The sequence below is a fragment of the Sceloporus undulatus genome, chromosome 10 (assembly GCF_019175285.1).
Source record: "Sceloporus undulatus isolate JIND9_A2432 ecotype Alabama chromosome 10, SceUnd_v1.1, whole genome shotgun sequence".
Classification (NCBI taxonomy): domain Eukaryota; kingdom Metazoa; phylum Chordata; class Lepidosauria; order Squamata; family Phrynosomatidae; genus Sceloporus; species Sceloporus undulatus.
Window position 1 is genome coordinate 3,702,881 of NC_056531.1, and position 14,604 is coordinate 3,717,484.

The window sequence follows — 14,604 nt, forward strand, 5'->3', positions numbered from 1 at the left end:
ATAATGCTCAACAAGAAACTGCTCCAGAGACATTCAAATGATATTCATAGTGTTCTACTGTGATCTTCTACAAATAAACTGTATGTTCTACTACTGAGCAATATCTCCTCCAGAGTTTAAGACAGCACAATATACAAGAACATACCTTCTTTCAACAGCCTGAATAAAGTCACTAAACTCCCTAAATGGAGTTCCTTCACCCCATATCCCAAGTCGATTCATATATGCCATATTGCGTGGCTCAGATGCACCTAAAAGCAAACTCACATTTTAAAATTTTATTTCGTCTTTCCATCAACTGAAAGCAAATCCAAAAAGCACACCACACATATTCAGTACAGATATTAGACAATACATACCTGTGGCACTAGCATAAACAACTCTGGCTTTTGGGAGTTTATTCTGCAGCTCCAGAACAGCCAAGCCCGTCTTGGTTGGTTTTGAAGAACCAACAGGACAAAGGTTTTTAGCCTTATGACATTCATCAAATACTATCTGAATAAATGGTTAAGGAATAGTCACTTTCATTCAACAGTTTACTGCCCTAGGTAGTTTTTGCTCATATCTAAGCAATGCAATCCTAACTATAGTGGCAGAATTCAAAAATATAGCTGTGTTCATCTGTAGAATCAGTATCACCAGATGCATCTGAAGAAGCAACTTACAAAACTTCACACTCCAACTTCTTTCTTTAGTTAGTCTCAAAGGTACTACAACATCTCTCTACATACTAATCCTAACCACACTGAATTAGACTGATGGAAGTTGGAAGTCCAACAAAATTGGAGTGCTACAGGTTATATAATTCTTGAAAAAAGGTAATTAAAGATCAATGAATTAACTAAATTTGCCTATATTCAGTGCCATTACTGGTACTTAACTATAAAAAGGATTTGTCAAGTTCAGGAGCATCACTCATTTTAACAAAAACCTGTTCCAAACATCTATTAATCCTGACATTTAAAAATAGTGCGACACAAAATCTAAAACAAAGTGAAGGATGGGATCAGACATTCTTTGCATCACAGTTTGAAAAGGCTCAAGGAATGTTTGGTTGCTGCACCAGACTAAAACACTGAAAAGATACAACTCCATCAAATTCATCTCCACACCAATGAAGAAGCTGCTTGAGTCTGGTTTTGTATTTCCCTCCAGACTGACTTTCCCCAATGAGGGAAGAGTAAGTGGCAAATATGACACCTTTCTTCACACTTCCATTGTGTTTGGAAGAAATTTTTCCATATTTGAACTAAAAAAATAAAATAAAAAATAAGAGTGTGAAAGAAATTCTATGACCAGCACAATTATTAGCTCCTCAAGCTTCAACTACAAACATCTACATAAACAATTTCATTCTCACTAAGCTACTACAACTGCAAATATTATGTAACAAGAAATAAGATTCTAAACCTTTAGAGGTAAGTTTTTGCTTGAGTTTCTATATGTTAGCAATTGCTTAAAATTAAGTTTACAACACAAAACTGGAACTGACTGGGTTAAGATGAGTGGATTTATCTGAAACTGGAGTAAGCTGAACCCAGAATAAGTAGGCAGCACTTGGTCCTACAGAGTTTCTTTAGTTTGTAAACTGGACCTAGACAGAGAAGGCTCCTAATCTTGTTTTGTGCCTTTGCCATCCTGCTTGGAGAAGTTACCTTTTTAAAATACAGCAATTAGAATCTTCTAGTTCATAAAATCTTCTAGTTCATAAGGATCGTGCCCGCAGTAATGACTTAATACCAATTAATTAATTAATGGCACTACTATTATACCACATTACTATTATACTATATTCCAAGCAAGTGTTCAGTAGAACAGTAACTTGAACAGGGAAGCAACACAACTTTAAAGAGTAGGCTGCAACAAGTATCTATGATATGCAGTGTTATGTGCATCTCACATAAGTACACCTAATGCTTATCCCCAACTGTATATAGTAAAATGTTTCCACACCTTGTTTAATGAATGGACCAAAATGTTTTTGGCTCCAATATCTCTCAAATCTCTTTCTGCATCATATTTCAGATCATTTGAAACACTAAACCTAAGAGAGAGCAAACACCACACAATCATGAAGAGAAGAGCAATAAATGCATACATAAAAACAGGACCATGTTTTTAATGTTCCTTCGGTACTTACCATACTGCCCTTTTTCTACCCAAGAGATAGTTTTCATAAATTATACCAGCTATGGTCCTTCCTTTTCCTACACCAGCACCGTCACCTATCAAAAATCCAGCTCTGTCTCCATTAGGTAGGAATGTTTCATGTTGCTGCAGAAAAATACCAACACTGCATTCAAATTCAACACAGCAGGAGCCATTCTTCTGTCCCACCCTTTTTGTAACCAACTGAGCATCTTGTTAGTTGATGAAATAGCCTCCTATTCCACCATCCATTCAAAGTTAATGTGGAACTTTTACATACCTGAGTTGCATATGTGATTGCTTCAAGCTGCAATGCTGACAGCCAGCCACTGTCAATACTCTCTTCAGGAATTGTCGTCTTGTACCAAACTTCAGGAGGCGTAACACTGGAAAGAGAGCTGGTTTCTACCACTGGATCAGGATGACGCAGACCAATTTTTACTAGATAGAATAGACAGGTGGATTAGAATAACAGTACCACAAAGCTGGATGAGACCCCAAGGACCATCCAGTCCAGCGCCCTACCATGCAGAAATACACAATCAAAGTACTCTTGACAGATGGCCATCCAACTTGTTTAAAAACCTCCAAAAAAGGAGACTCCCATCACACTGAGGTCCTAGCCTACTTCCTCTCACAGGTTATGTCAGCAACAGAGAAAGTGCATTAACATCAATTTTAACATCTGCTGTTAATGTTCAAGAACAGCATGAACTACTAAAAATGTCAAGATATCTGCTAGTGAAGGACAGGTGCAGTTTGTTCTCTCTTGGCATACTTCATGATTCATACAAGGGCGGAAACATCTTTCAACCCTACGACCAAATTCAATTTCAGAAAAACTCTTGAGGGCTACATTCCAGTGCCAGGTGGGACTGAAGGCAAAGGATGAGATCAAAAATACCAAGATATTTTTGCTCAATGCTTTTATTATCAGTACGTAAGCCTGAAGGGAGTAGTTTCAACCTTTTAAAATGGAGAGGGTGGAGACCCCACACAGAAACTGGGAAACTACTCAATGATAATGTAATAGCTATGGGAGGAGTCCTCTACAGATGAAGAGAGGGCCGGGCTGACATCCATAACGTATGCTTACATATTGGGGAAAAAAAGAGGTACGAGTTTATTAAACTTACATTTTATGGGCATATACTCTGCATATGTCTCTGCATGGCCCATTTCTTCTTCATCATCTTCTTCAGGTTCTTCTTCCTCTTTTGTTACTGGCACTTTCTGTAGCAAAAATAAAAAAATCAGTTACATTATTGAAAACAAAATCAACAAAGTTAAAGACTAACAAAACAGAAGAAGCAGAAATGTAGACTAATATTCCATTTTTAAAGTACAGTATTGTCTTGAATGGAACAGAAACTGCAAATAAACACTCTTTGACCACCAATACAGTGGTACCCCGGGATACGAAAGCACCGCCTTACGAAATTTCCGGGATACAAAAAAATCCCATAGGAAAAAACTGTTCCGGGTTACGTTTTTTTTTTCGGCTTACGAAAAAATTTTTTGGTGCTTTTCAGCGCTTTTTCGCACGAAACGCGGCTTTCCAGTGCTAGCGCCTATGGCTTTTTCGGGTTACGAAAAAAATCGGGTTACGAACGCCGCGGCGGAACGAATTAATTTCGTAACCCGAGGCACCACTGTATACAATTTATGGGATCCATAAAGCCTCCTCTCCTTTCTGGATCTCTCCTACATAAGGGATATCTTCAGTGTGAAAATTACCAAAAGGTTTATCAAGACACTATGTTTCTAAAAATGTCTATTTAGATTCCAGAAAGGTCTAAGGCCCTTTGAAACAGCCTTCAAGCACCCCAACACTGCAAACGGTGTGACTGGCCAGTTTTGTTGTTGTTGTTGCAGAAGGTAAGATGTGCAGACTGCCCTCCAGCTTTAAGCCATTGGTGCTTTAAGGCACCAGCTGCCTTGAGACCCATTCCAGAGAAAGGTAAAATATAAATTAAACAAAAAGTATGAACTTTAGTGAAGTGAGAAAATTAGGTTTATTTGTTCTTTGAAGATATGAGTAGGTTGCAGCGATAGAGTGGTAGCCAGGCTTTTGTGTAAATAGACAACCTTTTGCACCTTTAATCAGCTGCAAAGTTTGTATTCTAAGCTCTGAAATTTCATAAGCAAGTTTTCCCGAGTTAAGGCATGCTGGCTGTTTTAGCCATCTTAATAATGGAAAACATATTCTTGGTGGGCTTTCAGTATTTGAATCCGCTTCCCTTATTGCTCTGTGGAATTAAATACTTTGGTAGGGGAGGGGCTTGAAAATCAATGGACTATTATCAAATTTGATACTGATACTGATACACCAGAATGTACACTGAAAAAATGCAAAAAAAAAACAACAAAAAACAAAAAACAAAAACAAAAACAAAAAAAACCACGTGATGTGATGCTTCAGTCCATTCATCGGTCCATACGGAAGTCAGTGAACGTAAAAATATAAACCAGTCCTTATTACAGTGTACCTTTTGACTTCAACAGGGTCACTAAGCAGACATACAAAATTAATGAAAGAAACCAAAATACTAAAGCAAAAGAAAAACATTATAAAGTGTTAGGTCAACACAGCAACAACCATGATCATAAAGCAAAGGGGAGCAAATGTGGTCTTCCAGATGTTACTGGCCTATAACTACCAGTAGCCCTAGCTTGTGTAGTCAATGGTGAGGGATTGTGGAAGCTGCAATGCAAAAACATTTAAAAGGCCACAGCTCCTGATCTTTGGATGCCACAGACAACATGGAGAATGGAGAATTGTCACGGCTTTAGTAAGAAAATGTTTTTAATCTGCAGTGCAGGCACTGAGCCAATGTAAGTAAGTAGGTATTGTTAAAAACTGGGTCCTGTAACAGAAAAGTACCAGGGGTCAGTTCTCTTGTTTCTGAATAGCAGGAAAATGGTCTCAGCAGATCTTTATATATGAGAAGATTTATTATAAAACAGTTCCATCCAATTCTGCCCAAAGTTTCCTTCTCAAGAAAATTGTATATTGAAGAGCAACATTACATTTCAAGGCAAAATAAACCTAATATTTTTAAGAACCTGCACCTACCATTGTTGGAGAAAAGCTTCTCATTTTTAGATCGTTTACCCATATTCTTGCTACTTCTTTTGTAGAGGCTTCCTTTTTTACAGCACCATTGCTCAAATCAGCTGCAAAGACAATTTTTAAAGCTAAGAGACTTTAATGAGCAGAAATTCCTAACATTTAGTCAAATCTTCCCCACACGTATTGTAGAAGGCTGAACTTCATACTATACAGTACATCAAGATGTATGAGTTTTCAAATAGTCCTAATTAAATTAATACTGAAATTCAGCATGTTCTGTCAGTCACACTTAAGAGGTTGCTAGCAAATGGACCAGGGCTGTAACTGTAGCAGATACCCTTCACCAGAGTTCTATGTGATCACCTTAATTTGTCTCATGTTAAGGAAAGGAAGCCCCATTCCAATTTTAGGAGTGCAAGTGATCTTACCTGGCTTAGTGGCATTAACCACCTTTGGAGACACTACTATTATTTCTGCAAAAAAAGTCAACATTTTGGGTCTCAGGGTTAAAATTCTTCAAATGAATACATAATCTAGTAGTCCCTCTGTATGCAGTTTAATAATATGATGGTACACAACACTATAGTTCCATGACAAGTTCGTCAAAGGAATTCATGACAGATCTGCGGCTACTGAACTTCCCATTGTATATCACATACTTCCTAAACACAAGATCTCAGCAGGTAAATGCTAAATCATTTCAGAGGAATGATTTGAGTAAGAAAGATGATACTTTTTAAACAAGAAAAAAACGTTTCCTTAAACACCTGAGAAAAAACGAGTCATTCACAAAAATATGACCCATTTGGAGTCATATTTGTCATGCAAACTAGCTGTGCTATATATCTCCTCATGAACAAGCCATTGTTATTATATCTGAACCCATCTACTATTTAGAAGTCACATTAATTAATCAAGCTTGTACTGCAGAGCACCTCAGTTTTAAGATTTGTTTTACCAAACAACAATCACACATTTTTGAAGCAAAGTGACACATTGATGTACAGTTCATACATTAATCTGTACAAATTATTTTCTGCACAGTGTGGTTGGCTCCATACTCCACTTACTTGCAGCTGTTGCAACAGGCTGAGCAATGTTTGGAGGTGGCTTCAACTTCATCAGCTCATTAAGACTGTTGTTTCTGAGTAGATCTTTCAGCTGGATCTGGTCCTTTGAGGTTGTGGTGGTCAGGGTGTTTCGTGCCACTGGCATTGTAACTGACGGCCGGGTAGTGGTGCTAGTTTGTATAATTTTTGCTACAGTGATCGTTTGCCGGGTAGTGGTGACAGGAGTTGTTTTTGTCATTACTATAGTAGTTCCCAACGTAGGGAGCTGGTTTATTTGATTCAAGACAAAAGTTGTGGTTGATGGTGGTTGCTAAGGGAAAAAACCAGAAAGAAGGAAATGTTATTTTCTTTGTAGAAAAAGGAAGCTCTAGCCTAGGAACACACTCCTGAAAATACATCTGTCAAGTGGGTGAGAGTACTTTCATTGCCAGAACCTACCCAGCGATCATACAGGACTATCATCACCTTGACTCAACATGCAATTTTGTTCTCTTTTCATTGTGCTGTTTTTTATATAATGTATGACAGCCAATGCATTTACGTTGTATGAAAAGATCTTCCATTCACAAAATAAGAGCTGCACTCATACGAGGGATATTTTTGCCCATGCAACTCTGTGAATACAGGCTTCAACATGGGACTGCCACTGCAATTTTGTTACTGTGGTGTATACTTTGTTTGAATGTTGCAAACATTTTCCATACTTTTAACCAACCTCCCCCCCCTCAAATTAATACTAAAAGACTCGAGTAAACAATTTCCCGCAATCACCATACACATAGATCACCATACTATGCAAAGACACTGAACTCCACTTCACATCTGCCCACAGAGAAAAATATCCTTACCAACAACACACTATATTGCTAAGTCATCCTCTAACACAGAGACATGTGCAGAAAGGATCTGTGAATATTTAGCTGTTTAATGATCAGGTTCATTACAGAGGCCTAACTCAGTAATTAATTTTGCCTACCCTGATGTTCAATATAGTTGGCGAAGATGTGGCCTGTGCTTCTTGTTTCACAGCAACTGATGCTTCTGTCTCCAAGCCCATTTCTAATGCATTAAGTGCTACTGACTAAAAACAAAGACACAAAAAAGTTATGCTGGCAATCAAGGGGAAACTTCAACTTTTCTAATAAATCATCTAATTTATTTTAAAGAAAGTCATGACAATGTCATTATGAAATAATGTAGTTTAAGTATTTATGGCTTTTTAACCTGTTGAACAGTTGGCGTTGCAAGACCCACATCAGCAGAATCAATATCAAACAGATCATTTGGGCTGATACCACTCTCACTCAAAGCAGCAAGCAACAGGTCTTGTCCTGGTTCCACCATCTCTGGAAAAAAACAAACTACAATTAGGCCATTTAAGTTGCAGCAACTGCTCACATTGAAAGAACACCTGGCAATTTTTCTTACATCTATTGTTTCCATGAGTGGCAATGTAAGGCATTTCAGTAACTACAAGAGGACTGCTACATCATTTAATATGGCTGGAGGAAGTTCCTTTTCTATCATTATGTGAAGAACTGTAGCTCCTATTAGATAAAGATGTTCAACCTCACTCATTCCTCTGCCTGAGCATCTGCTCTGAAGAACCATTACTATACCTTTAGAATATACTTCAAGTAACACTGAAAGTTACAGTGAAAACTGTGAAACTGTTCTTTATTCCTGTGCTGTGTGTGCACATGTGCCTTCAAACTGCCTGTTGACTTATGGTGATCCCATGAATTTCATAAAGTTTTCTTAGGAAAGGAATATAGAGTTCCTTCCTCTGAAATACAGCCTTCAGCACCTGGTCTTTGTTGGTGGTCTCCCATCCCAGTACAGTACTAGAATCATAGAAGTGGAAGAGACCACAAGGGCCATCCAGTCCAACCCCCTGACTAACAAGGGCTGACCTTGCATAGCTTGCAAGATCAGATGGGATCAGATGCCTTTAGGGTATTTGGGTCCTATTACTATGATATTAAGAATTTTCTTTAAAAATCTGACAACAGCAGATATTAAGAACCTAATCAAGCCACAAACTCATGTATTAGATATTGTATTAGACACATGGCACTGTTTACACTCGGCACTTGGAGTGTGGAAACTGGGGTTTTATCACTAAGCGTCTGAGAAGATAGGAAGGAGTGGGGCCCTGGCTGTGCCATAGCCTTCCTGCTCTCTTCCAGGTGTGCAAGAAAGCCATGCTTTTTATGCCACTTGTGGCACCAAGTCTCAGAATCACCACACTTAGCCAAGCCAGTTCACAAAAATATTTGAAGATTTCTCCCATTTCATGCCCAATATCCACAGTCTCTTTAAGCTCCTTGATATGGCATGGTCTCATTGGTGTTATTTTTCTATGATGCCTTTTTGTTAGTTGTTGGCAATAGCTGGTGGCCTAACACTGTGTGGTTGCCATAGGGTGACCACATTAAACACTGTAGCTAAGTCAGATTGGAGACACAGCTTCTTTCATCTACTGCAATTGTCTACATTTAGAATATTAATCCATTTCTTTTGGCCATTTAACAAGCAAGGTCATACTTTTGTTATCTTGGTAGCCAACACATCAGGAACAAACATTTCTCAGAGGCACTGTGAGATTCTGGTCAAACTTAGAATAGACTAGAGCAATTCATGTAGTAGTAGTTATTAACACTGAGGACTGAACCAACTAGCCATGTTTTTGTAACCATTAACATTTGTTTACCAAAAAGTCTGAGTTTAAGTGCCTCACTATCAAAAACCTGAATGAATGTAACCAATACATCACTAAATAAAGTTCCTTTGTTTCAGACTCATAGAAGCAGTAGGTTTGAACTTCTGACACACGTTTTAGGCTAAAAAATAATACAGTGCTCCCTCGGGTTACGAAATTAATTCGTTCCGCGGCCGCTTTCGTAACCCGAAAAGCCTTCGTAAGCCGAATTGCCATAGGCGCTAATGGGGAAAAGCCGCGTTTCGTGCGAAAAAGCGCCGAAAAGCACCAAAAAATTTTTTCGTAACCCGAAATAAATTCGTAACCCGGAACAATTATTTCCAATGGGATTTTTTCGTATCCCGGAAATTTCGTAACCTGGGTATTTCGTATCCCGGGGTACCACTGTATATATATTTTTCTTATGAATTTCTCAAAGATGAATTTGATGAACGCTTGCATAACTGCCCATCTGTGGTGGCTATTTCAACCTGCAAACCACACTGCTGTTGCCAGCGCACCAACGTCCAGGTAATGTACAGCTCATAGTCGATATTAAAACAAAATCCACTGCCTATGAAAACTACCCTCATAATACTTAACAGGATTTTAATTTCATTAGGTTGCTAGTCAACATGGTTGGAGCTTGCGTATACTCGCTGTATCTAAAAGTCTCATATTTCAAGGTGGATGTGCATTCTACAGACATGTTTTGACCACACGCTCATATTCATATTCCCCAATTCTGCATCCTGAAGAGCTAAAATACCAATTTTCAATTTAAAAACCCCGCAAGGTTTTGTAAGATACAGCAACTGTGGCTTTGCCAATAAAGCATCAAACAAGTCCTCTTCTACTAACTTTTGCTTACCCAGAGGATTGGTTACATTTACACTTCAGTGAAATTTCCTTCTCTGTCTGTCTGTCTTCCATGCAACTGGGACCCTGAATTTCCAGGTCCTACACACACAGGACTGGAACAGAAAGGTCCCTAGAATGGATCAGATCTTAACCTTCCAGGTAAACCACGTGTGCAGGACATAAACTTCCGGTTTGATTAGAAGTGACTGTATAGTTGTCTTGGGCACACCACTGAAGCCTGACTGATCAACCTGAAATTCCCTTTATGAGTAGCAAGCAGGAGACTAACAGGACCCCCCCCCCCCCCAAAAAAAAGGCTTCTGTTTTTGTACAAACCCTTTATACTCCAAGGAAAGGTTAGAAACATTAGGAAACAAAAAGCATTCCTGCTTAGTCAGCCAGGAAGAAATAACTGCTCCCCGCCCCATCTTCCAAAGGCAGCTGCTTTTTGCCAGTGCTCTCCCACCCACCCAAGGATATACAGCTTGGGGGCATCTTTCTTTCCACAAAGGACAGGCCTCTAAAGCTTGCAATCTATTTTACATAAAGAAAAAAGGGATACAATTGCCAGCTCACTGAAGAAACCCCCTGAATTAAAGGTCTCTGGTCACTCACTACTGTACTCTAGAGAGCTCTTGTAGCCCCTTTGAGGCTGACTGAAAGAAAGAAGTTGGCAGCAGCAGCTTTCCTAGACTTCAGTCTATATGGAAGTAGAATGAAGTCTAGGAAAGCTCCTGCTGCCAACTTCTTTCTTTCAGTCAGTCTCAAAGGGGCTACAAGAGCTCTCTGCGTCTACAGACTGACACAGCTATATCTCTGAATTCTTCCTCTGCTGTATGAAGAGTGTGTGTGTGTAAACCATAGCAGACCACCCCCACCAGCCGATCCAAAATACTGACTTCCAAAGCCTTGCTTCTTCCATAGCTCTCCCCTGCCAGCCTCCACCAATGTTAGCATTTCCTCTGTAACCTTTGTGGGGCAAGGACACCTTGCACACTGACAGAGCTAGATAAACAGAGAAGCCTTGGTCAGACATTGCTTCTCCCTTCTCTGCCCAGTCTGGAAGGTAGGATGATGCTTGTCCATTGGTTTCTAAAAGGAGCAAGGAAAGCCTTGCCTGTTGAGGGAAAGGAAAGAACACCTTGCAGAAGTAATCCAGTTTGAGACCGCTTGGACTGCCCTGGCTCAATGCTAGGGAATCCTGGGAACTGTAGTTTATTGTGGCCCCAGAGCTCTCTGACGGAGAAAGCTCAATGTCTCCCAAAACCACAGTTCACAGATTTCCCTAGCATTGAGCCAGGGCAGCTAAAGTGGTCTCAAACTGGATTATTTCTGCAGTGTGTTTCGGACCTATGAGGCATTGCGCCTTCTGTCAGAGAGCTCACTGGCGCCATGGCAAGCTTCAGTTCCCAGAATTCCCTAGCAGCCAGCCAGGGCAGTCCCAGCCGTCTCAATCCAGATGGCTTCTGCAGTATGTTTTGGACCTACGCTAGGGAATCCTGGAAACGATTGTTTTACGAGACGCCGAGCCTCTTCTATCAAAGAGGTCTGGGGTCCCAATCAACTCCACTTCCCAGGATTCCCTAGCCCTGAGCCACTTTGGTTTCTGCAGCGGGTTTTGGAGCAAAGTCTCTCAAATGCAAGGCTCTAGCACAAAGCAGAACCAGGCGCTGAGCAAGGAGCATCTGAATGGGAGAAGCTTGGCAGGAACCGCCAGAGAAGAGCCCAGGAATCAAGTGCAGAGCCTTGTGAGGGGAAGAAGGGAATGGGGGAAGACAATGGGGGAAGAGAGGAGAGGAGAGGAGGGGAAAGGGAGGGCAGGGGCTGAAAGCCAGTCCCAAGGCATCCCTCCATCCCCTGCCTTCCTTCCTCGGCAAATGAGGGGCCGAAGGAGAACCAGCCTCGAACTTTGGGGGCTCCTGGGAGGCTCTCCCGATCCGAGGGAGGGCAAAGGACGGCTTTCCCGCTCTCCGGAGCGAAGCCTGGAAGAAGGAGGAGGAGGAGATAGAGGCTGCGTCCACATTGGGGAAATAACCCGCTCTGGCTCCAGGCGATGGAATTCTTGGCCCACAACAAACTCCAACTCCCAGAATTCCATCGCCTGGAGCCAAAGCGGGTTATTTCCCCAATGTGGACGCAGCCGAGGCTCGGCTTCTTCCCCCTCGAGAGCCGGCTGCGAAGGAGAGAAGCCCAACCCCGACGTTAGGGCTGCTTCACTCAAACAAAACCAAGGCGAGGCCCAAAGGGGGGCACTCACTGTCGTCGTCGTCGTGGTCCGTCAGGAAACCCGCCTCAGCCCCGACCCTGGCGCCCGCGCTCCTCCGTCCGCCGCTTTCTAACTCGCCGCCGCCATCTTGGCCCGCCCGCCTTCCCTCCCTCTCCAGAAAAGAGGAGGAGGAGGGGGGGCCAAGCGCCGTCGGCGGCGGCGACGCCGCACCACGTGACCCTGGGCAGCTGCCTGGCTTGATTGACTGCCCAAAGCCGCCGCGCGCTCACCACGTGACCTTCATCCGGCCTCCCTCCCTCCCAGCGCCTGAGGGAAACCCAAATGACGCACGCGCAGAAGCCGTCTCCTGCCTCGCCTCCTCGTCAGGTGGCTTAAGCTCTTGCCCATCTTTCGCTGGGTCACGTGGCGCCTCAACCCGCCGCCGCCGCGGCCGTCTTTCCCCTCAGAAGAAGGCTGGAGCGGAAGGGCGAAAGCGAGGCTAGCCTTCCTCACTCCTTCCCCTTGAGGCCTGGCTTCAGGGCCCCCTCGAGGCTCCAGAGCGGAGCTAGGCCCGGCTTTTCCCCCCCTTTCCCCATGGGGAGGGGCGAAGCCAAGGAGGCGGAGGGAGAGGGCCAAGATGGCGGCGCGCGGCGGAACCGCGCGAGGAGCGGAAGTCGTCCTCGCGTCAGCCCGCCCGCACAGGCGGCGCGGAGGATGATGGGAGAGGGCTCCCCCGGAGGAAAGTGGTCCCTCCCCCCAAGTACGTAGGACTTCCGGTGGAAACACAAAACAAGTGTGCCGAGGTTCTGAGGTGCAGCTTTGGCATCAGAAGCTGAGGCTTTCGTGAAAGGACAACCAGCCAGAGTGCGGGGGACTTCCCAGCAGCAGCCCATTCAGTAAATGGACCCCCTGAGGTCTCGTCAGTCAACAGCAGACCAACACACAGATTAACACGTCAATCCTTTCCTCTTAACCAAGGGTCACATTGTATATATCCCCCACTCTCTTCCATGCCAGCATTCTCTGAAGATGCCCGCCACAGATGATGGCAAAACATCAGGAAGAAACTCTTCTAGAACATGGCCACAGCGGCTGAAAAACCCACCAAAAACTATGGATGCCGGCCATGGAAGCCTTCCACTTTACATCAGGAATAAGCTCTTCCAGAACACAGCCACAGAGCCCCAAAACCCACAAAAAGCTTTCAGAGCTCTTCAGGAGACGTTGCGCCTCAGCTTGCCTAGAATGAGTGAATTTACATACCCTAATTTTTTCAACAATCAAACAACAACCATTCGACCAGGGAAAATGTATGAGGGGGAGACTGCAGGCTGTTAACCTGTGGAGCATCAATACGAGTATTTATAAGGCATCTGAGGAAGGAGGCTGGTCTACGAAGGCCCCCAGTGCCAGTGTCTTTCAGTGAATCTCAAAAGGTGTGACAATCTCTCCATGTACTGATTCGACAGACTGACACAACTTAGGTCTTTGAATACGAATTTTGGACAGTGCAGTCTCTCATGATAAGGTGTGGCAAAATGGTCCCCATTTGACAAAGAGGTCAGGCGAGGATGCATCCTGTCAACGTACTTGTTCAACCTGTATGCAGAAAATATACAAAGGCACAAGGAGGAATGGAAATAGTTGAAAAGAATACCAACGATCTAAGATACACGGATGACACCTGAGATCAGGTTGTCATGCTTTGGCCACATCATGAGAAGGCATGCTTCATTATAAAAGACAATAACACTAGGAAAGGTAGAAGGAAGTAGAAAGAGAGGAAGATTGCATGCTAAGTGGCTAGACTCAAACAGGGAGCCCACAGGCCTGAATCGAGGACCAAAGCGAAGCAGTGGAGGAAAGGAGGTCTTAGAGGTATCCCATCCATAGGGTTGCCGTGAGTTGGAGCCAACTCAAGGGCAGTTAACCATAACAACAAATAACAATTGCTTTAGGGTTTGTGTTCCATTCTGCCCCAAAGCAGCGTCTAAGATTTCACATTCCCACTTTATTCACTGTGTTACAACCGTAAGCTACAGCAGGCTAAAAAGGTGGTTTGTGAACTGGGCTATGAGGAAACTTGGATCTTCCCAACGTGGGGTGTGACTGCACTGCAGGAACGATCCAGTTTGGCCCCACTTTAACCGCTATGGCTTAATGCTAGGGAATTCTAGGAATGGTAGTTTGTTGGGGCACCAAAGCCTTGAGCCATGGCAGTTAAAGTGGGATCAACCCGGGCTATTTCTGCAATGTGGCTGCAAAAACGATTTGGCAGTGGCATCTGATGCATGTTTATTTGGAAGTAAGATCAGCTGTCTTAAATGGAGTCTGGACCCAGGTAACTGGTATTAGGCCATTGAACACTGCACTTTCCTTCCCAGTATGGATGTACGTGTTGAGAGACACCATGGCGTAGTGGGTTTGAGTGTTGGACTATGACCCTGGAAGCCAGGATTCAAATCCTAGCTTGGTCATGTTAAACCCATTCAGTGAGTCACTCTCAGGTCCCAAACACACGGCTGAAACTATCACCTTTGAGAGC

At 42.9% G+C, this 14,604-nt stretch overlaps 1 protein-coding gene across 2 annotated transcripts in view; it reads right to left on the reverse strand.

Annotated features, from left to right (window-relative positions):
- Positions 1–12,707, reverse strand: part of SBNO1 (strawberry notch homolog 1) — a 29,714-nt gene extending 17,007 nt beyond the window's left edge. The window contains exons 1-12 of one of the 2 annotated variants that reach the window (XM_042441800.1): positions 12,411–12,707; positions 7,516–7,637; positions 7,268–7,372; positions 6,292–6,601; positions 5,225–5,325; positions 3,285–3,381; positions 2,429–2,589; positions 2,141–2,274; positions 1,954–2,044; positions 1,088–1,249; positions 360–495; positions 146–251 (exon numbers count right to left, since the gene is read on the reverse strand). In XM_042441800.1, the coding sequence (XP_042297734.1) occupies positions 146–251; positions 360–495; positions 1,088–1,249; positions 1,954–2,044; positions 2,141–2,274; positions 2,429–2,589; positions 3,285–3,381; positions 5,225–5,325; positions 6,292–6,601; positions 7,268–7,372; positions 7,516–7,635 (1,523 nt within the window). In that variant the 5' untranslated portion in view covers positions 7,636–7,637; positions 12,411–12,707. Of the gene's footprint in view, positions 1–145; positions 252–359; positions 496–1,087; positions 1,250–1,953; positions 2,045–2,140; positions 2,275–2,428; positions 2,590–3,284; positions 3,382–5,224; positions 5,326–6,291; positions 6,602–7,267; positions 7,373–7,515; positions 7,638–12,110; positions 12,391–12,410 lie in introns of those variants that run through there. The other variant, XM_042441799.1, reaches the window with a different exon arrangement.
- Positions 12,708–14,604: the final 1,897 nt, after the last annotated feature.